At 40.0% G+C, this 21,923-nt stretch overlaps 1 protein-coding gene across 1 annotated transcript in view; it reads right to left on the bottom strand.

Moving 5' to 3' along the window:
- Nucleotides 1–21,923, bottom strand: part of LOC136863554 (calcineurin-binding protein cabin-1) — a 609,489-nt gene that overhangs the window by 368,389 nt on the left and 219,177 nt on the right. Inside the window, exons 9-11 of the mRNA XM_068225987.1 lie at nt 2,975–3,322; nt 2,745–2,888; nt 2,505–2,664 (exon numbers count right to left, since the gene is read on the bottom strand). Coding sequence (XP_068082088.1) covers nt 2,505–2,664; nt 2,745–2,888; nt 2,975–3,322 — 652 coding nt within the window. The remainder of the gene's footprint in view (nt 1–2,504; nt 2,665–2,744; nt 2,889–2,974; nt 3,323–21,923) is intronic.

The following is a 21,923-nucleotide window of genomic DNA, read 5'->3' as shown; positions in this document are numbered from 1 at the left end:
TTCTGATATATGTATGTAGTCGAAGTGACCTATAATTCCATGGAAATTACACCATGTATATAATAAAATATATCGGTTGCCAAGAATTGTATTCAAGTTGACAGTTACCAGACTGTCCCTTTGTCAGTCTCAAAAAACAAGTCTCTCTAAAAGCAAAACCTTATTTTAAGATCCATTTCCCCATACATGTCAAATGAATTGCTGCGATTTAGCAGTGGGCGATTTACAGAGAGGCCGTCCGACTAACCTTTCTTCCCGGAATCATCTCAACATGATAATACAGTCTTTGCTGAGCTGAGCTAGTGAGCGTGGTAACAGTCCGGAAGTGCAGGAAAAGCAGTATGGGCATAACAGTGCAGCAGTATAGGAGTGTGATAGGGCGATGGCACAACCGGGTCAAGTGGATCAAGACGGAGTGTAAATTAGGAGTTAACAAAGAAATAGGACTGACAGAACTGTTGATGGCGGCAGCTATAGTGGCTACTCTATTAGTCATCGGAGGCTTAGAGATGAACCCAGACCCATTGACATGGGAGGACATGGAGAAAATCAAGGAAGTTGTCCGCGATGCTTCTCAGGCTGACCAGACCAAAGAAATGTTTGAAGCACAGTTTCAACAAATCAATCATATGAAGAACAATATAACCAACGATCTATCAAAAATAAAGGCAAAAATAAGAGAAGACAAGGAAGAAAGAGCTATAATGAATCAGACGATAAAGGCGCTAGAAGAACAAGTTCGGGTACTTCAATGGCGAGATGGCAGAAGAACGGACGGAGAATCTACGATGGAATTGATGAACTCGCTCTTTAAGCTAATGAGGGAGAAATTAGGCATTGATTGTACTGAAAGGGAAATAGATGATCTGTATAAGATGGGAAAAAATAGGGGAAGAAGACCTGTTAGAATTTTGTTTCCTTATTAATGGCAAGCCGAATTTTGAATAGTGCGAGGAACTTGAAGGGCAGCAGAGTTTGGATAAAAAGGGATATGGACAGAAAAAAGCCTCCAAAAGCAAAGAGTTCTACAATTCCATTTACGACAAGCAAGAAAATCAAATCTATGGGCATTTATAAGGAAACCACTTGCATGTGATAGGAGATACCTGGGCGAGAAAGTGGACGGTCAGTGATCTGGGTGATATGTTCAAAGAACGAAGTAAGCAGTTTGGGTCTTCAGCGGAAGTGCATGGTGAAGGAGTGATGACACAAGAGATTCCAGAGTATACGTGCGGTGCTGGTGTTGATAACCCTGGACAGGTGATTCAACGGTCTACGTCAGATCTTCCAGTGGAGTTAAACAACAGTGGGAGGAACGACGAGGTGAGCCGGATGTCAACAGCGGCGCCGCGTGGAGGAGATGACGATACTTCCAGGCGTAGGTCAGTGAGTCTAAAAGGCTTTTTTCAGAAGAAGGGGATGGGTTCTGTAGTATAGAAAAAAATCACAGAACTATCTAAGAAGGACATTATTTGCTCTCCGGAGGGGAGTATAATGGAAGTGGAAAGATCTAGAATGACTAGAAGTAAGTCAGGGAGTTTAGAACACAGAAGTAAAAAATAACTAGAGTTAAAGGTACCATGTGTTAATATTGAAGGAATATGGAACAAAATAGGTAACGAAGACTTGAAAGAGCTACTGGAAGAAATGGACATCCTTGGGCTTGTAGAAACTTGGGCTGATTACAAGAAAGACTTAAAAATAGAAGGGTGTATCGTATGGAGTCAATATGGATCAAGGAGATCCAATAGTGGAAGGATATCGGGCAGAATTTCGATGGTAATCAAACAACATGATAATACAAATTACATGCTTTGTGGTACATAACCTCTGATTGTGATTCACTCCTCTCATTTGAGGTTAAACAGTGCTCTCGGCAGTGTTTAAACATGACTGGTTGAACATCGGTTTTAGACAGTGTCTAAGCGATAAATAACATCTCTGCAATGCAGCTGCCATACTTAAGGCATTGCTTAACCGTAAACATCGTCTAAATACCGTTTCTGCAATCGGCTCAAAGAATTTAGTTAAATATGTATCAAAGGAATTGCCATTTCAATTTATAACATTTTTAATGGCCATAGTTAGATTAATAATTTTCGGGTCATATTTTGTCATTTTTACGCCACATTTTATCACTTTTGAGGTCATGTTTGCTTGCTTATTTGGACTATTTTTAGTTCTTAAACATCTGAGCCCTAATCATTATCATCATCTTTAATACAATTATTTAGTACCATACATGTACTGCTAAATGCTAAATTTGTAAAGTATATTGTAATGGTAAACATTTTCTCCGTTGTATGCTTTTCATGAAAATAAATAGAATTCTTTCAACATTATTACCACTGCCTGAATTTCCAGCACAGTAAAGTTTATACTTGATTTTTCTACATTTAAAAAGGTGTTTACACAGATTTTTCAATAACTTCAGTGGATAAAAACTACTTTTAATATAACTACATACTTTTGAGCAGTTTTAAGCTAGGAATTTTACAACTCACCATTTGAAGAAAGTGGATAGCTGTCTCACTGTCTCCATTTATAAGGTATGCATGAGCTTTAAACCAATGGAGTCGGAGTGAAAATTCTGCAGGAAAACCAACTTGTGATGATAAAAAGGAGAGTTGGCTCAAAGTATCTGCAGGAAGTGATCGTTCAAAGCTGCAGAAAAAACAGAAAATGTTGCAACTGAAATATTCCAAAGCAAATAAGTTATCTTATTCCAAAATATATGTCCATACCAATCGGTGTCCTTCTCTCCACTGTTTTCCTCAAACCATGCATCCAGGGAAAGCTCTTCGTAAAGTAAAGAAGACAAAGCATCACTTATAACATAATTCCATTCATCCTCACAAGAAAATACTGAAGGATATGGAACATGTTGCCTGGAACAGGAAAACAAAACAATTTTTGCATGTAAACACCAGTTAATAATCCACAACTGAATACAATTCTATTACATTATGCCTACCTCATGGTATGGAATGCTTGCTGGAACACAGGGATCAGGTCTCTGGGCCATACAATATCCCACATCTCGCTTAATTTCAGTACAAAATCCGTAAGCATTTGAATAACATCACAATGTTTGTGAGTTGTTACAAAACAAGTTACATCCTCTTTTTCACTTTCTTTTCCGAAGTAATCTTCCTTCATGACCGTTGTATCAATTTCAGACCTCTGTTCAGAAATACTCTCTCCACGAGTATCACCGATTTCACGATTTTCAAACAACTTGTACAAATCCATTGTATCTAATGAATCCTCACCAGACTTCATATCACAGCTCTTCCGTTTGGAATCCTTTGGAGCTTTAGGACTGGTCAAAGGAGAAGAAAATACAGATAAGATGTGTAAAAACATGCATTCTTCTTAACAATAAGCAAAAAAAGGAAAGCCAAGTGCCATAATACAAATTGATGAAACATAGAAATCAGTAACTCATTGGGTAACAATACAACTGAAAATACATTATTTTCTCTCTTCCACCAGTACTTCTTTCCATCTGTTCACCATTTTCAATAATGTAAAAATGTGTTAAATATATTATACAGAGCGGTAAGCTTGGCCTTGGGCTGGAACAGCACATGCATGCACTGTCATGATGGCGTATCACTACCTGAGAATTTTTACCTGTAACCTCCAGCTTAGTCTATTGATCGCATGCAGAGAATTCAATTTCTGTATATTAAACATGCTTTCCCAGAGCTTACATATAATACGTCAAGTGCCTCTTATTATCGGCTGTATGTTTATCACCCCTTTACTTTGTACACTGGGGCTATTATGGTAACTCTCCATTCATTTCGTATAGTTCCTTCATGCAAACAGTAATAAAATAAGTCATTTAGATACTTTGTTATACTGTACACATTGCATTTTGTATATCCTCAGAAATCTTATGAATTCCAGCTGCTTTTCTATTTTTCAAGGTTTTGTATCTTTTTGTAAATATCTTTAACATTTTTCACCTATTTTACATATAATACAGGTATGTTAGTTACATTAGATATATTTGCAAAATTACTAACTTGTTTGGAGGCAATTTGAGTTTTGGGAAAGTTATTCCAGTGTGGTTCAACTTGTAGGATTTCAGCAAGATACAGCAGATACTTTTAGACTCTGGAAGTCAAATAGACTGAATTACCACTGACCTATCCAAGGCTTTTGATACAGTAGATCATGGGAGACTACAGATGAAAATGAGGGCTGCTGGACTAGACAGAAGTGTGATTGAATGGATGACTACATTTCTAGAAAACAGAATTCAGAGAACTTAAGAGTAGGTGAAGCATTATTTGATCCTATAATGAAAAAGAGTGTGAGGGGGTTCTGCAAGCTGTATTATTCGACCTTTATGTTTTCTTACATATATAAATTTATATCAATTATTAGGTGTGGCTCAGCTCATGGAACACAGAAGTAAATAGGCTCTCCATAAAAGCAAATTTTGTAGCAAACTGTGAAACAATTTCCAAGAGCACTTAATATTTGTCATTGTAACGTGCAGTCATTGCTGTCACAAACATGCATGGATGAAATACATAACCTGTTTTCTTTGCGCCAGTTCCATGTCCGAATCGCGGTTGACCAGCTAATGTCCCAGCTCAGCTGTTGACATGGAAGGGTATGTCCTCCTATGAAATGACCCTAGAGGAAAAGGCGGTGGGGGAATGGTCGCTTATGTTGCCAGAGACCTCAACCGTCAAGTAATTAGCCATTCACCTTCACACTATGAATGCAAGCCGGAGCTTTTGTTTGTAGAAATAACTCTTGTCTATAGCGAAATGATTGCAGGGAGTGATTCACAAGCCTCTGAAAGTAGGGTATTTGACCGACCTTAAAACAAATACCAAACCTTCTGCCAGACTGAACACATTATCATAATGGGAAGCTTCAACAAATTTATTAGACAGTATTGCAGCTTCTACGTTGAAGGTTAGGTCAAATGTTCCACCTTTACAATACTAAGATTCTTTATTGACTAAATATTTACATGATTTTTAATTATATCGGGACATGTTTCGTCTACCTTGTAGACATCATCAGCCATAAAAACTTTTGAGAAAAAGCTACAAGGACAAGGACAAAGTAACACATTAAAATAATTCGGATAACCGAATATGTCATTTAAAATGGTGAAGAATTCAGAACTGTTTTGAGTACAGCACTTAAGAATACCGTTGACATTAAAATTAAAATTGTCCACATGGGATGATACAGTAAAAACTTGCGTTAAAATTCTTCCTTTTTGTGTGATGTGTTAATATATAATATTCTGTTATGTCGTGAAGGCTTGATAATGAATTGCACAATGTTCATTCCAATAGGATAATAACGATGTATAAGAAATCCAGCGAGCATATGTTAAAGCCGTCTTATTGGTGTAGTATTGGCATTTCCTGTTGAGAAGTTAGGTGGAAAATTTGAACGTGATGACGTAATGTGAAATGTGCAGTAGAGGGCCCTAGAATAAGAAAGATAGCTGTTGTTAGTGTTAAAATAGGCAAGTTTTTGTATCTTGAGATGTAAAGTAATGAAAATGAGAAATGCGGCACATCTGATTACTTACGTTCTCGCCTGTCTGACAGCGACTAGTTCAGTGTGGAAGCCTGTGGTTGACTGAGAGCGAACTATGGAGGTCGTGTGTGAAGGGAGCCGCCATGAGGGGAAATTAGGGGAAGGTTAGGGTCAGTAGGCGGGAAGCCGTCACATGGAAGCTTGTTATTGGATTTGTTAAAGTAAGAACTATTGAGCAATGCCTCAAAAATTACGTTCGCAGTTTCGGAAATTTCATTTAAATTGTGAAAGGGATTGCATTTATGATCTATATTAATATAGATGTTTTCTAAAACATTGAGTAAAGTGCTTTTATTATGAAAATAAAGAATTTTTAAGTCCTTTAATTTTTAAGTCCTTTATTTTCATAATAAAAGCACTTTACTCAATGTTTTAGAAAACATCTATATTAATATAGATCATAAATGCAATCCCTTTCACAATTTAAATGTAATTTCCGAAACTGCGAACGTAATTTTTGAGGCATTGCTCAATAGTTCTTACTTTAACAAATCCAATAACAAGCTTCCATGTGACGGCTTCCCGCCTACTGACCCTAACCTTCCCCTAATTTCCCCTCATGGTGGCTCCCTTCACACACGACCTCCATAGTTCGCTCTCAGTCAACCACAGGCTTCCACACTGAACTAGTCGCTGTCAGACAGGCGAGAACGTAAGTAATCAGATGTGCCGCATTTCTCATTTTCATTACTTTACATCTCAAGATACAAAAACTTGCCTATTTTAACACTAACAACAGCTATCTTTCTTATTCTAGGGCCCTCTACTGCACATTTCACATTACGTCATCACGTTCAAATTTTCCACCTAACTTCTCAACAGGAAATGCCAATACTACACCAATAAGACGGCTTTAACATATGCTCGCTGGATTTCTTATACATCGTTATTATCCTATTGGAATGAACATTGTGCAATTCATTATCAAGCCTTCACGACATAACAGAATATTATATATTAACACATCACACAAAAAGGAAGAATTTTAACGCAAGTTTTTACTGTATCATCCCATGTGGACAATTTTAATTTTAATGTCAACGGTATTCTTAAGTGCTGTACTCAAAACAGTTCTGAATTCTTCACCATTTTAAATGACATATTCGGTTATCCGAATTATTTTAATGTGTTACTTTGTCCTTGTCCTTGTAGCTTTTTCTCAAAAGTTTTTATGGCTGATGATGTCTACAAGGTAGACGAAACATGTCCCGATATAATTAAAAATCATGTAAATATTTAGTCAATAAAGAATCTTAGTATTGTAAAGGTGGAACATTTGACCTAACCTTCAACGTATACTCACGACAATACGGGCTTTATAATGAAGTTTATTTTATGTAATTGCAGCTTCTAGTCGATAGTTTCATAATACTTTTTTTTTTCTTTTTTTTCTTTTTTTACGACTTGCTTTATGTCACACCGGCACAGATAGGTCTTGTGACGATAGCATAGGGAAGGGCTAGTAGTGGGAAGGAAACTGCCTTGGCCTTAATTAAGGTAAGGCTCCAGCACTTGCCTGGGGTGAAAATGGGAAATCACGGAAAACCATCTTCAGGGCTGCCGACAGTGGGGTTAGAAACCTACAATCTCCTGAATGCAATTTTGTAATACCTTTTAAGTAACAGGGAAAGTTCTGCAACATGGACAAACATCAGCCCCGGAACTATCTGGACATGACAATCTATAAGTCCTACCAATTACAAAGTCCAAAACCAAAGACAAAATTGTTATCATTTAGGGATCTCAAACAAATTGACGCAGACAAATTAGAAGATGATGTGCTTTCTGTTCCATGGATAGAGATAAATTGCGCTGATAACGTAGAGGAAATGGTTTCAAAACTGAATGAACTAGTAACGCAACTCTATGATCGACATGCCCCTGTGTGCACGGGAAAAGTTCCAGAGCTCAGAAACTATGGATAGATGACTAAATTCATCACCTAACGGCTAAACGAGACTCTGCTCATACACATTACAAACAATACCCAACGGAAGTAAAGCACCAGACAAATAAAACACTAGATAACACAACAACATTTAAAATTCTATGTGCTAGATTGTGTTATGCCCATAACTTGATTAAACCTGACCTACGACCTACAACAATGTGGAAATCTATTAAATATTTTGGCATCAATAACCAGAAACCTAACAAAGTACTAACTGTTACTATCAAAGGGTAGTGAAGGGTCCACCTATTCAATACCATTAACTTGTTTAGTGTCATATTCGGGACTAGTTTCGACCACATATACACTGGGTCATCTCCAGCCACGATCCAATTGGAAAAATATAAGCTCACATACAACACATAATACATTAAACAATCTGGTATGTCTCAATTTATAATCCAAATTTTGAAACATAGATAAAGTCCAAACAACAGATCCAAAATTGAAATCAAATGACATTTCAAAACTGATGCTGTTGGTGCCGAACGATGCCGTCACTCCTACAGCAATCATACGTTCCCGAGTTGATCAGGGAGTTGGATATTCCCCATTTGCATAGACGAGCCACTTGGTTTATAAATTATGTTTTGTACAACAGTAATATGGGTAATGGTTTGTTTGCATAGCAATGTAAGCAAAATAACTGTTAGCGTAGATGAATTGAATGACCATTTCATCTCCATGAAAACAGGAATTAATCCAGCTGTGGAAGCGAAAACAATTAATATGATACTACGCCATCCCCACACAGGGATAAATTTTAGTTCAGCTATGTCACACCGAAAGAAGTGTATGACTCAATAAAACACATCAAGACCAAGGGTAGGGGCGTAAATAATATAGGCCACTAAATGCTAATGAAAATTCTCCATCACATCACTTATCCAATGGTGAATAATTTTAATTATTCACTGCAACAGGGGATTTATCTGGAAATATGGAAAACTGCCATAGTTCGCCCGCTTCCAAAAATACGACAGGCAAAAGAAGTCTGTGACTATTGGTCTATTAGCATCTTATATATACTATTAAAAGCTTTAGAATTCATAGTTCACAAGCAGATTACCAACTACCTAACTCAACACAAACTCTTCAATATCCACCAGTCCAGCTTTAGACCAAGACACAGTACTTCTAGTGCATTAACACATGTGACTGACGATATAAGGCAAGGTATGGACAATAAACAACCGAGAGTTCTGGCATTATTGGACTTTAGTAAAGCTTTCAACACTCTTGACAGAGGCATACTTGCATCCGAATTAAATAGGTTATATTTCCCCGCGAGTGCACTACAGTGGATCAGTTCCTATCTCACCAGCCGCCAGCAATGTGTACTTAATAATAACAAAGAATATTCAAACTGGCATACAGTGGAAGTGGGAATAAAACAAGGATCTGTACTGGGCCCCGTATTTTTCTCTTTGTATATAAGTGGCATAATTTTTGGATTAAAACAGTGTAAATACCACTTACATGCAAATGACTTACGGATATGCATACATAGTAAACCCAAAAACCTACACTCGTAAACACTTCACCTGAATTAAGACTTTATGACCATAGACATATGGGCCAACAACTATGGATGAAAATTAAATTAAACCCATCAAAATCGCAGGCAAAAAATATTGGTTCCCCTTAATTACTTTGCAAATTCAACTGAACAGCATTACCACAGTTGTCCATAAATGGCACTCTCATAGAGTATAGCCAAAATGTAAGGAATCTTGGCATAATATTTGACGAACACCTGTCCTGTTCTGCCTGAACTATATCTGAGCACAGAAAAATATACTCAATGATACATTGTCTCAGTAAATTTAAATTCCCTTTCCTTTTAAAACTACTTACTGAATCACTTTTATTATTGAACAAATATAGTTTACAACAACCCAGGAGTAGAATGACGAAGGAAATTAGAGTGTGCTCAGATTGCTTGTGTGAGATTTATCTGTAGGCTTCGTTATGCTGACCATGTTACACCATCATATGCGTGGCTCTGTTGGCTTCGCTTGCAAGAGCGCCGCACACTACATACTTTTTGCTTTACGCATAATATTCTTAAAACAACATTATTATTATTATTATTATTATTATTATTATTATTATTATTATTATTATTATTATTATTATTATCATCATCAACAAATATATAACAAAAGGGAAATATCCTGGTGGCAATGGTCACTTACAGTAATGTAATAATAAAGTAAAGTTAACATAATTACCCCCCCCCCCCCAGAAAAACACACACACAAAAAATAAACAAGCAAACAAGAGTACAACAAGCAAATCCTTAGAAAGAAAATATTACAAAAATTACTACTAGTTTAGCATTATAAATCCAGCATCATCTTATACAAATTCACACACAACTTAGATATTTCCAGTGCTTAACACTACGGCTTACAATACTATAGGCTGACCTTACTACACTCATAATAATAATTGTACCAAGAGGAACTCTCCTTCGTCATGTACTTTTAAATTTACAATTCATACAGGTCGATCTGCATATATTATATCTTTGTAACATGTGTGTTTTTTCTTCCTATCTTAATAAAGTACAAATGTTGTCCCGTTCCCTTATGGCCCCAGGGAAATGCGAAATTATTTCCGCCCTGGTGGCACCCTCCAAATTGTGTTGGCAAGCCTTCCTCCGACCTGCGCACTTGTCGTGTTCTCTCTCCACCTTGCCCCTCCTCGCCTCTGCCGAGGGATGGCACGGTGCTTGCAGAAAACTTCGTTCAGTTCGCTTGGAGCGAGCAAGCAGCTTGGTCATCTAGCCGCGAGCGTGGAGGTAGGAAAGCTTACCAACCAACGTTAGGCTTAGGGAGGGAGTTGCCTTATATTGAGAATGTAACGTGTTTGTTCTCTTGTTAATAGAGGCTAAGAGCCTCAGTAAATAGTAAGAGGGTTTACTTCTGTAAAAGTTAATGTGTTAACGGGGTTTCTTTTAATTCAACGTGTTGTCACTAAAAGGAGTTTGTTAAGAATTGAGAATTGAGAGTTGTGATATTTGAATTGTTGGAGGGCAGGTCCCCCAATGAATACGGACTTTATTTGTGCGCACTTATTATTGTAATAAATGTTCAGCATTACGACGACTCGGTTTTCGCTCACTGCGTTATGGCTCCCCTTGCTCGTCACTGGTATTCAGCCTTCGGTCTTGAAGCCCGCACCTTCCTTATTTCCACATCACTGCCAATTTTACTTGGTGCAGCAGTCTGGTAGCAGAGCGTTTATTTGTGCTCCTACCAGTGCTTTCGGGCAATTTTGAGTGTGCGTGGTCTCTCTCTCTCTTTCGGTTACGGTGTTTCCCGTTCAGCTTGGTGGCCGGCGATATCTTTACCATGGCTACTCGAGACGTGGCATATCCTGGGTCTCTTAGAAAAGAAGAGTTGTTATACGAACTGTCAATTCGTAATGTAGAGTCTAAAGGGACAGTTAAAGCGGATGAGTTATTATTACGAACTAATTTAGATAAAATTGTTGTGGTACCCAAGGTCTCTGACGGTGAGGCTGCGAGTGTGGCGTCCCTTATTCAGGCCAATTTGACTGAAATATCCTCAGTTATGGATTTTTTAGAGAACGATGTAGCGTCTCTCCATCAGTTAAAACGAGTACAAAGGCGTCTAACCCATTATGTTTATCGGACGGAAGATTTACTCTCCTTAGAATTAAAGGAGGAACTAGTAAGTCAAATTGGAGCTTTGAAGGACAAGGCGGTCCGACTTTTAGGAAAGGTTGAGGCTTGGTTGGCCGCACTTTCCATTAAATCTAAACCTGTCACTCCTTCTGTTAATCGGGTTGACGAGGAACCCAATAAGGTTATTGGTAATCCTGAGTTGGATGGTGTGCAAGGCTTGCTGGAATCGCAGCAAGGTTCTTTACCTAGGATTCTCCCCCAGGCTAATCTTCCAGTTCAGCAATCGATCTTGCCTTCTGTGAATTTGCCCTTTTCTAGTATCCCTCACCCGTTAAGTAGTATGTTGAAAAACGTTCCTCGTTATTCGGTAAATTCTGCCGATGATGTAGTTACCTTTTTGCGATTTTTTGTGGAATTTCAGGATCATGCTCTTGTGTTCGGGCTAACTCACGTTCAAATATTGCAAATTCTTTATCCGTATACTACAGGGGTGCTTTCCAATAAAATAGTTAGTGCTATTTCTGATCAGTTGTCACTTCAGCAGTTTCATGCTTATTTGCTTACTCATTTTATTCCGGCTAGGGCTCTCAGCTCTCTAGTGCTGAAATTTTATTTCAGGGTTCAACGCTCGGACGAGCCTTTAACAGAATATGTTGCTGATGTTAAATTTTACGCTAGGGTGTTTGCGTTACATTATACAGAAGAGGAGATCGTTCTCACGATCATAGAGGGCATTTCCCCATTATACCGCTCCTGTCTTTGTTTTGCTGCTCAACCTCACAGTTTTGCGGAGCTCGAAGCGATAGTGGTATCGGCTGAAGGTGTTCGCCATGCGGACTCACTTCGTATTACTAGCTTGCCCCCGGTTGGTTCTAATGACAGGGAGTCTGTGGTGGTTCGTAAGCCTAACTTATTAAGAAAGTGTTATAATTGCGGTGCTTCTAATCATTTGCGTAATAAATGCCCCTCTCGGTCTCGTAACAACAGTCAGGGTGCTAGTGCTGGTTCTAGGGTAGAGGTTCCGCCCAGAACCAGTAATATTGTATGCTTTCGGTGCGGGGTCGCAGGTCATCTTGCGCGACATTGTACCACCCATTCAAATAGCTCTTGACTACAGCGGGAGGTGGTGCAGGACAATGGTACCGCCTTGCCTTCCCCTGTTATTAATCAAACATCTTGTTCGTTTGGTGAACCGTCTCCTATTTGCCCTGTGGGCTGTTTAGAAATATCTACGGAAATTAAAGGTTTGAGTCCGTTGGTTGAGGTCGAAATAAACAATGAGCCCGTTTCGGCCCTTCTTGATTCTGGTAGTGTGGTGTCATTTATTAGTGAAAGATGGTTTGCTTTGCATAAAGCTGTCTGTAAATTTCCTCATTTATCTCCAGTGTTGCATTCGTTTGTATCAGCCAATTCTTCCAGAATTGAAGTCCTGGGACTGGTAAAATGTAAAATTCGTCTTTCCAATTTTACTTGGAAATTTTCCTTGTATGTTGCGGGTAATTTACCGTATCCTGTCATTCTTGGTTCAAATTTTTTCGATCATTCTGGTTTAGTCTTAGATATTCAGGAGCGTTCATGTTGGTTTAAGTTTTCACAAATGAATAAAATACCTTTGCACATTAGTAATTCTGCTTCAGCGTCGTTGGTATCGCTGCCTCAGGACGAAGTGGTGTCAGATCTTAGCCATTTGACTGAGGATGAGGCGCAGCGTATTAGGGAGTTGTGCGAGGCCTACCCGGATGTGTTTACTGAGAAATTGGGGATGACGAATATCTTAGAGTATAAAATAGAGGTCACGGATTCGGTCCCTGTCAGATTTCCGCCCTACCGTTTATCTCCTCCTAAGATGCAGGCATTAAAGGAGATCATTAACAACATGCTTGAGGAAGGGATCATCCGACCCTCTACTTCGGCTTACTCTTCCCCCATTTTCCTGGTGCCCAAGCCCCAGGGTGGTTATAGGCCTGTTTTGGATTACAGGGCTCTTAATCATAAAGTGGTCTTGCAGTCTGTCCCGCTCCCGGATTTACATACGTGTTTTTCATGGTTCAAGAGGGCGAGGTACTTCACCGTCCTGGACCTCAATCAAGCTTATTACCAGATTCCGCTCGCGGAGGAGTCTCGTCATCTGACGGCCTTCGCGACGGACTGGAACCTTTATGAATTTTGCCGGCTGCCTTTTGGGATCTCGACAGGCGCCGCCGTTCTCACGAGACTCCTTGATCAGTTGTTTTCCGACATTAAATTTGACTTCCTTTATCACTATCTTGATGACGTAGTTTTGTATTCGGAGACGTTCGAGGATCATCTCCAGCACCTCGATGAAGTATTGTCACGCCTGAGGAAGGCTGGCTTGACAGTCAAATTGTCCAAGGTCTCGTTCGCCAAACCTCAGATGTCCTTTTTGGGGCATATTGTATCCTCTAACGGTGTCTCGGTCGATCACTCCCGCACGCAGGCCATTCAGGATTTTCCTCCTCCGCAGGATGTGAAAGGTGTGTCCCGCTTTGTCGGAATGGTTAACTTCTTCCGAAAATTCGTCCCGAATTTTGCCAGTCGTGCGGCCCCTCTTAATGCACTCCGGCGTAAGGGAGTAAGGTTTCAGTGGGGAGCTTCTCAGCAGGCTGCTTTTGACGATCTCAAGCTGGCCATTTCTAACGCTCCGGTGTTAGCTATGCCGGATTTCACTAAGGTCTTCATAGTGCAAACCGACGCTTCTTCGTCAGCTGTCGCAGCCGTTTTGCTCCAGGAATCTGAGTTAGGGAGACGCCCCATTGCTTATGCTTCACGGGCTCTTACCCCTTTAGAAGCTAAGTACTCCGTGTACGAGCTTGAAGGCTTGGCTGTTCTTTTTGCTCTAGAACGCTTTCGTGTGTACCTAGAGCATGTTAAGTTTGAGCTTGAAACTGACAACCAGGCGTTAAGTTGGGTGCTTGGGAAACCACGGAAAACTGGTCGCTTGGCTCGTTGGGCCATTAGAATTTCCGCCTTTCAATTCAACGTCCATCATATTCGGGGCTCTGAGAACGTTGTAGCGGATACTCTCAGCAGGATGTTTTCTGAACAACCTATTCTTGATGACGAACCAGGTCCTTCTGAGTCCTCTCTAGCAATATCTTTGGTTGGAGCGATTTTATCTGATACCCCTCTCTTGTATCACGATATAGGTAAATTTCAACTGGAAGATCCGCTCTTGGCTCCTATCGTCCAAGACTTGAAGGATGGGAAAATTGTCGATCCGTACGTATTGAGGAACGGAGTTCTTTGTTGCCCCTCCCGTCATGATCGTAAGATGAAGGTTGTAATTCCATCTGTGTTGGTCCCTATGATCTTTAAGTATTTTCATGAAACTCCCCTCGCAGGTCATCAGGGAGTATTTAAAACAAGGGAGAAGATCAGGGAAAATTTCATCTGAAAGCGAATGGACGGAGACGTTCGCGAACTTGTCAAGGCTTGTAAGATTTGTAGGATTAGTAAGCCATGTGTTAATTCTCGGGTTGGGTTGTTATCCTCTACCCAAGCTACCCATCCTATGCAACGTCTATATATCGATTTCGTAGGACCTCTCCCGAGATCGAAATCTGAATCAAATAGGTTTATTTTGGTCTGCGTGGATGGCTTCACTCGTTTTACATGGTTATTTCCGACGAGGATGGCCAGCGCTGAAACAACCAATAGATGTTTAAAAACCATATTTTCATCATTTGGTCCTAGTCAGTATTTGGTTTCAGACAATGCTAAAGCCTTTACATCTAATCTATTTGAGAACTTCTGTTTTAGCCTGTCGATTACTCACGTCACGACTTCCCCTTACTACCCCCAGCCTTCGTACGCGGAGAGAGTTAATAGGAATTTACGCTCGGCCCTCATTGCTTTCCATTACCACGATGTTCAGAGGTGGGACACCACCTTGCCGTGGCTGGCTTATGCTTTTAATACTGCGGTGCATGAGGCGCACCAGTTTTCCCCTTTCTCTCTCATGTTTTCGTTTCTTCCGAACTCGCCGCTTTCCAATTTGTGGCATATTGATGATTTGTTGCCTGAGAGGGTGGATCCTCTTAATATTCGCGCGAACTGGAAGAAAGCTAAAGAGAATCTTCAGGTCTCCTACCAGAGGAAGAAGGAGCGCTACGATAAGGGGCGTCAGCCTACCAGCTTGGCTGTCAGGGATGAGGTATTCATTAAGAATTTTGTTCCCTCTGGGAAGTTGGCACCCAGGTTCCGTGGTCCTTTCCGGATTATTGATTTTCTTACCCCGGTCACCCTGTTGGTGAGAGACCCCGTGACCGAGGGAGTTTTTCGTGTTCATCTTTCTCAGCTTCAATCTGCTCAATGAAGTTTTTGCTTTAATTGGTTGGCGAGAACCGATACGTCTGTGGTGTTCATGTTTGCGGGGTTTGTTCCCCTGTTGTTTTGCTAACTTCTGTATTTTATGGGGAGTTGTATTTTACTTAGTCTGTAAGAGTTTTTAAATTTGGTATGTGAGCCCTCCTGCAGCCCTACCCAGCCTCCTACCTCCACGCCCGGCGCGCTGACCCGGGATTGTCTTCCTCCACCTTGACTCTTACATCTTATCGGCTCTTGTGAAGACAAAACTGCTGGCCTTAAATTTGTATGTTTCAGCATTATGGAGGTTCCATCTTCGCCGTCGCTCCGTGAGAAGGGCCCCTCATGTGGGCGTGTTTTGGCATGCGCTGACTCCATCGGCCGTCCTTCCGGGCCGTTTTTCTGCATGTTGTATGTTTTGCGCTGGCTAGCATTCGCCGCCAGTTGTGGCACGCATCGTCCATCTGGCTTATTGCATCTTGGTGTGCCTGGTTGCCGTGTGTTCGGCATTCGTCATTCATTTTGAGCCATGCCAGTTTCGTCGTCACTTGGACTTGCAAGCCGGTAGCTCGCCCGGCGATTCTCCTTCAACTTATTTTAATCTTGTTATTGAGATGTGCATCTTGAAATATGGATTCTCACGGACTGGCTTTTATTGCCTTTCGCCAAGCTAAAAGGTGTTTACCTAATGAAATGTTAGGCCAGTTGTTGGTGTATCCTAAGCGAAGACTCTTTCTCCAAGTGTTTTTAATTGCTTAAGCAAACTGTTATTTATTTGTTTGGAAAAAAGAACTTTTTATCAAGAGCTCTTGTGGTGTCTAAAGTAAAAGAAGAAAGACTTTTTCCAACCTGGTTGGAAACTTAGGGAGGGAGGTCTGTACCAAGAGGAACTCTCCTTCGTCATGTACTTTTAAATTTACAATTCATACAGGTCGATCTGCATATATTATATCTTTGTAACATGTGTGTTTTTTCTTCCTATCTTAATAAAGTACAAATGTTGTCCCATTCCCTTATGGCCCCAGGGAAATGCGAAATTATTTCCGCCCTGGTGGCACCCTCCAAATTGTGTTGGCAAGCCTTCCTCCGACCTGCGCACTTGTCGTGTTCTCTCTCCACCTTGCCCCTCCTCGCCTCTGCCGAGGGATGGCACGGTGCTCGCAGAAAACTTCGTTCAGTTCGCTTGGAGCGAGCAAGCAGCTTGGTCATCTAGCCGCGAGCGTGGAGGTAGGAAAGCTTACCAACCAACGTTAGGCTTAGGGAGGGAGTTGCCTTATATTGAGAATGTAACGTGTTTGTTCTCTTGTTAATAGAGGCTAAGAGCCTCAGTAAATAGTAAGAGGGTTTACTTCTGTAAAAGTTAATGTGTTAACGGGGTTTCTTTTAATTCAACATGTTGTCACTAAAAGGAGTTTGTTAAGAATTGAGAATTGAGAGTTGTGATATTTGAATTGTTGGAGGGCAGGTCCCCCAATGAATACGGACTTTATTTGTGCGCATTTATTATTGTAATAAATGTTCAGCATTACAACGACTCGGTTTTCGCTCACTGCGTTATGGCTCCCCTTGCTCGTCACTGGTATTCAGCCTTCGGTCTTGAAGCCCGCACCTTCCTTATTTCCACATCACTGCCAATTTTACTTGGTGCAGCAATAATATTATAGACATTAAGGAACCGAAGACCATTCATATACCAAATGTTTATGTTTTGACATGGAAGAATCTCCTTGTCACACAAATTAGTTTTAACCTAGCATAATAAGATGTTAAATTTAATTATAACATTCTATTGCCTGTATATAAGGAGTTAAGTATGATAATATGCTGTTCATTGTTTTGACCGCCAAGTTTTTATATACTTTTCATGCAGCTGATGGTGGTGTTAAAAATTGTACACCGAAACATGTCCTGTAATTTGTAATAAATAATGTTGTAAACATCAGATAACAACACTGTAAATGTATTGAAAAGGTGGAACCTACTATAAGCGTATTTAATTGTGATCTCAGTTCATTATGGATAAAAACATGAAATTCCCTACGCTTAACACCGTATTTACTCGCATAATTTTCTCCCTAGCACACTTTTCCCTCCCTGATTTTTAGAATGAATTTGGAAAAAAAAAATTATATTTTCCCCCTTGTTTTACCTATGGTTTCCACTAGTTGCGAACCACGGACTTATCACGTCTTCGTCTTTCATGCCAATGTACGGAAATCGGAAACTAGTTTTGAAATTCTAGTTCACGTTCCCATGTTAGGAGAGGAGGAAGTGACTGAATACTCAACATTCCAGCGCCCGGGGCCAGAACACACCTGTGACTGCTAGTCATAACTCGCCCTTGTTATCAGCTGTGACTTGCACGCATACAGTAATCGCTTTCAGCAGTGTTCTTATGTGTGAATTGTTGTGGAAAGTGTTTGTTAGTGAAGTGATGGTAAATAAAAACAACAGTAGTTACAACGCACAATTTTTTCTGTAATAGAATTTGCCAAAATTAATGGCAATCGTGCTGCATCTCGTAAATTTTCCGTAGCACCATCACACATTTGTTACTGGCGGAAACAGAAAGAATTACAGTGTACCATGAAAACAGCTCTTTTTTCAGGAACCAAAAACCAGGAAGAATCCAGTAATTGAAAAGGAAGTTGTTTCATACGAAAAATCAATTGAGAAATGATGACTTTCCAGTTTCCCAAGAGATGCTCCAGTTAAACGTTGTAGAAGTGGCAAAAACCTTGAAAATTCCTGATTTTAGAGCAAACAGTGGATGGCTTTGTCGGTTCATGAAAAGGAACAATCTTCCACTTCGAAGGAGGACATCTCTATGCCACTGACTTCCAAAGGACCACAGTGAAAAAATCGTACAGTTCCACAGATTTAATTAGGAAGTGGCGCGAGTACAACTACCTATTGCAAATCAGAAATGAAGACCAAACTCCGATTTTCTTTGATATGCCGAGAAACACTACAAATACCAAAAAGGGAGCATCCAGCACAGTCATGAGGACTACTGGAGCAGAGAAGCTTCACTGCATAGTTATGCTGGCTGTTACTGCAGACGGGTAAAAACTTCGTCCCTACGTAATTTTCAAGTGAAAAACAATTCCTAAGGGGAAATTTACATCCGGTGTGCACATTAGTGTCCAGGAGAAATGGTGAAAGGGTGAATGGGTGTCGTGGTATCACAGGCCTTTTCCAAGTTATTCCAAGTCAAAGGAAACAGCCGTCAAATGCTGTTTTTGGAGGAACGTGTCCGGGATAGAATTCTCCAGGTGTACTAAGTGGTCAGCGTTGGAGCGATTAGCTTGAAAATCACACTGGTACTCTGACAAATGTTCTTTCTCCAAACGCCACACAAGTCGTCGATTCAACATCATCTCAAATAGCTTACATAGACAAAGGGCAAAGCAACTAAGTTTGTAACTTCCTGCATACTTGGTTGAACACCCCAAGAAGTTATAATAGGCTATTCTCACTGAGGTGTTTCAACATCTTGTTATGGACATTATCAAATTGGGGAGCCATGTCCGTGCAAAGTGCCAAGGCGCTACAGAGTTCCCACTCTATAAAGAGCATGTTATAACACCCTCAAGTGTGAGTGGCAGACAAAAATGTTTTTAAATATCCATGAAATGACATGTACTCATTAGTATTAAGTCACTGGACAGAGACATTACAGTGTTTTAATTAGACATTTTATTGAGACACTACCTCGACACTCGACAGAGAGCACCGAGGTAGGATTTCATCAGGGTCCGCCTACGGCACGCAGGAACCGCACTCAGATAACCACGGTGGCTGCGCACTTTCGACTCGCCACCACCGGCAGGACGTCCCACGAAACATGCCAGTTGGACATCGATGAGCGATGAACCGACAGCGCGGGACACAAATCCAACTACAAGCTTTTTAACCGCAACAAGTGTAATATACGCTATTGGAGCTGGAATTACCGCGGCACAAAAACTTGCCCTCCAATGGATACTCGTAATTACAGAATTTCATCACACACTTGGCTAACCACCGATTGACATCAACGTTCCCTTTTGACTAGTATGCTCATCTCAGCACACTCAACAACAAAGAACCACACCTATCACAAACTCTTCCCACAAATATTACATTAAAGAAGATGGGCTAATGATGTCTACACAAACTTCAATATAGCCTACGGCACCAGCATTCCAACTAATATCTTAAAAAGAACCAGCCCATATGAAAATTCTTCAAATTTATAAGCATATAAATGAAAATCAATACTTATTAACTTCAAGAACCAGCGACCATTACCAATGCTCAACTTTCCTCAAGTTTTCAACACATCATTTGACAATCATATGGAATGTACTTTCTGATTTTTGTCTTTATTGTAACATCTTTTAATATCAAGAACCAACCACCTATGTTGTCTATTTTTAGACTCAAATATTAACACAAATATTGTTAAGTAATAGCATACTGTATTTTATATTGTAATAGTTTTAACAATCTCTAATACATTTTACAAGACATAGTTTTTAACAGTATTCATAAGTCATTCCCATCCAGGTACCTGATCTATTCCTAAGGTAAAAAATGGCTGATGATGCCTACTATTGATAGGCGAAACATGTACATCCAATGTATTAATTTTATATTAACATTTTGATAAGGACAAAGTCCTAACTTTTATGATTGTATTGTATTGATTAGGTAGGAGAATAATGAAAACATACTAATGTTATTTATGCAAGAACACAGCCACATGTCCTTGACCACACGGCCAACTCGCCCAGTTATATACTATTTAACAGCTGGTATGTGTTTGTGAAGTGATACAGTCTACGGCCTAGTTTTCAATGCATAGACGAGTCTGAGCCTTGTGAAAGATACATGTGTTTTTTGAAAAGTGAGCAGTATGATTAAAATCAGTGAGTGAATAAAACATTACAGTATAACAAAGGTGATCCATATATCAGGACACCACATACCAGTGGAGCAGTCTCTGAAAATTGTGTGTATTGCACAAATTATTGAAGTGTATTGTTGGTACTGCTTATTGATGTTTTTACAATTATTACAAATGGTGGTAGATAACAGTGCCTAAGTTGCCAGGTATTTATTTCAGTTTTAGATTTGTGTTTGTTCTATTAGAGGAAAATTATCCAGTTTTTCCTTGGTTTATTTGGATGGATTAAGTATACGATTGCTATTAGAATTTGATGAAGTGGATCTCCATGAATTATGTAATGTTAGAATATGGCTAGTTTTTTCCAAGTCATTGTAGAGATTTTATTTGGGGTAGATAATCTCGATGCAGTTCTCACCCGTTTTATAGACATCAGAGGGTTAGGTAAGGCCCATAACAGATGTACCGGTACATAGCTTCATGAACACATCTTGGGAGAGATGAGAAAATTTATCGTGCTTTATCTAAAATTGAGGGTTCCATTTTGGTGAACTCTGGTGCCCAAGTTACAGACATTTCAGATCATGTTTTTTTAAATAAGTTGCTTTAATTCGCACCGACACAGATATGGCGATGATGGCATAGGGAAGGGCTAGGAGGGGAATGAAGTGGCTGTGGTTTCAAGGTACAGCCCCAGCATTTGCTTGGTGTGAAGATGGCAAACCACAAAAAAAACATCTTCAGGGCTGCCAACAGTGGGATTCCGAACCCACTACCACCTGAATGCAAGCCACAGCTGCACGCCTCTAAACGCACGGCTAATTCGCTTGGTATTATTTATTTCCAGCAAGTTCCATATCAATCAGATTCATCATCATGAGCTAGCTCCAGTTTCCTGGGTGTGGTGAATGAACGCTCTCCACTTATTTCTGTCCATATAGATGTCTTCATATATAACCCGCTGCAAATCCAGTCTTCGCCGAGCTAGATCATTTCTAATCTGATCAAACCACCTCTTCCTTGGACAACCTCTTGATCTTTTGCCTTCGAGATCCTTCTCAAACCACACTCTAGCTGTGCTTTGTTGGTCCATTCTTTTGAGATGATCAAACCACTTCAGCCTGGCTTCGACACAGATCTCCCGAAGCGGTTGTTTCCCTTGGACAAGATGGCGTATCTCGTCATTTCTTATTTTGCTCCTCCTTGTTTCCTTAATCATTGTTCTTAAGAACTTCATTTCCAATGCTTGTAGTTTGCTGATATTTCTGCTGGTTTGGATGCAGGTTTCTAGACTGTGTGTGGTAACTGGTAGAAAGATGCTTCTGTAGAGTATTAATTTTGATCTTAATGTAACTTGATTATCCCAAAGAAGTTTTCTCACAACTGTGCTCAATTCTGTACTCTACTAGTGATTTCTGAAGATGACTGGCTATCTGTTTTTACTAAACTGCCAAGACAGCAGAAATGATGTACTTGTTCCAGCTTTGATCCATCGAGAGTGAAGTTAGTACAGATGT

This window comes from Anabrus simplex, chromosome 2 (assembly GCF_040414725.1).
Source record: "Anabrus simplex isolate iqAnaSimp1 chromosome 2, ASM4041472v1, whole genome shotgun sequence".
NCBI classification, from domain to species: domain Eukaryota; kingdom Metazoa; phylum Arthropoda; class Insecta; order Orthoptera; family Tettigoniidae; genus Anabrus; species Anabrus simplex.
The sequence above is the reverse complement of the archived record's forward strand: the minus strand, read 5'-3'. Positions and strand labels throughout refer to the sequence as shown.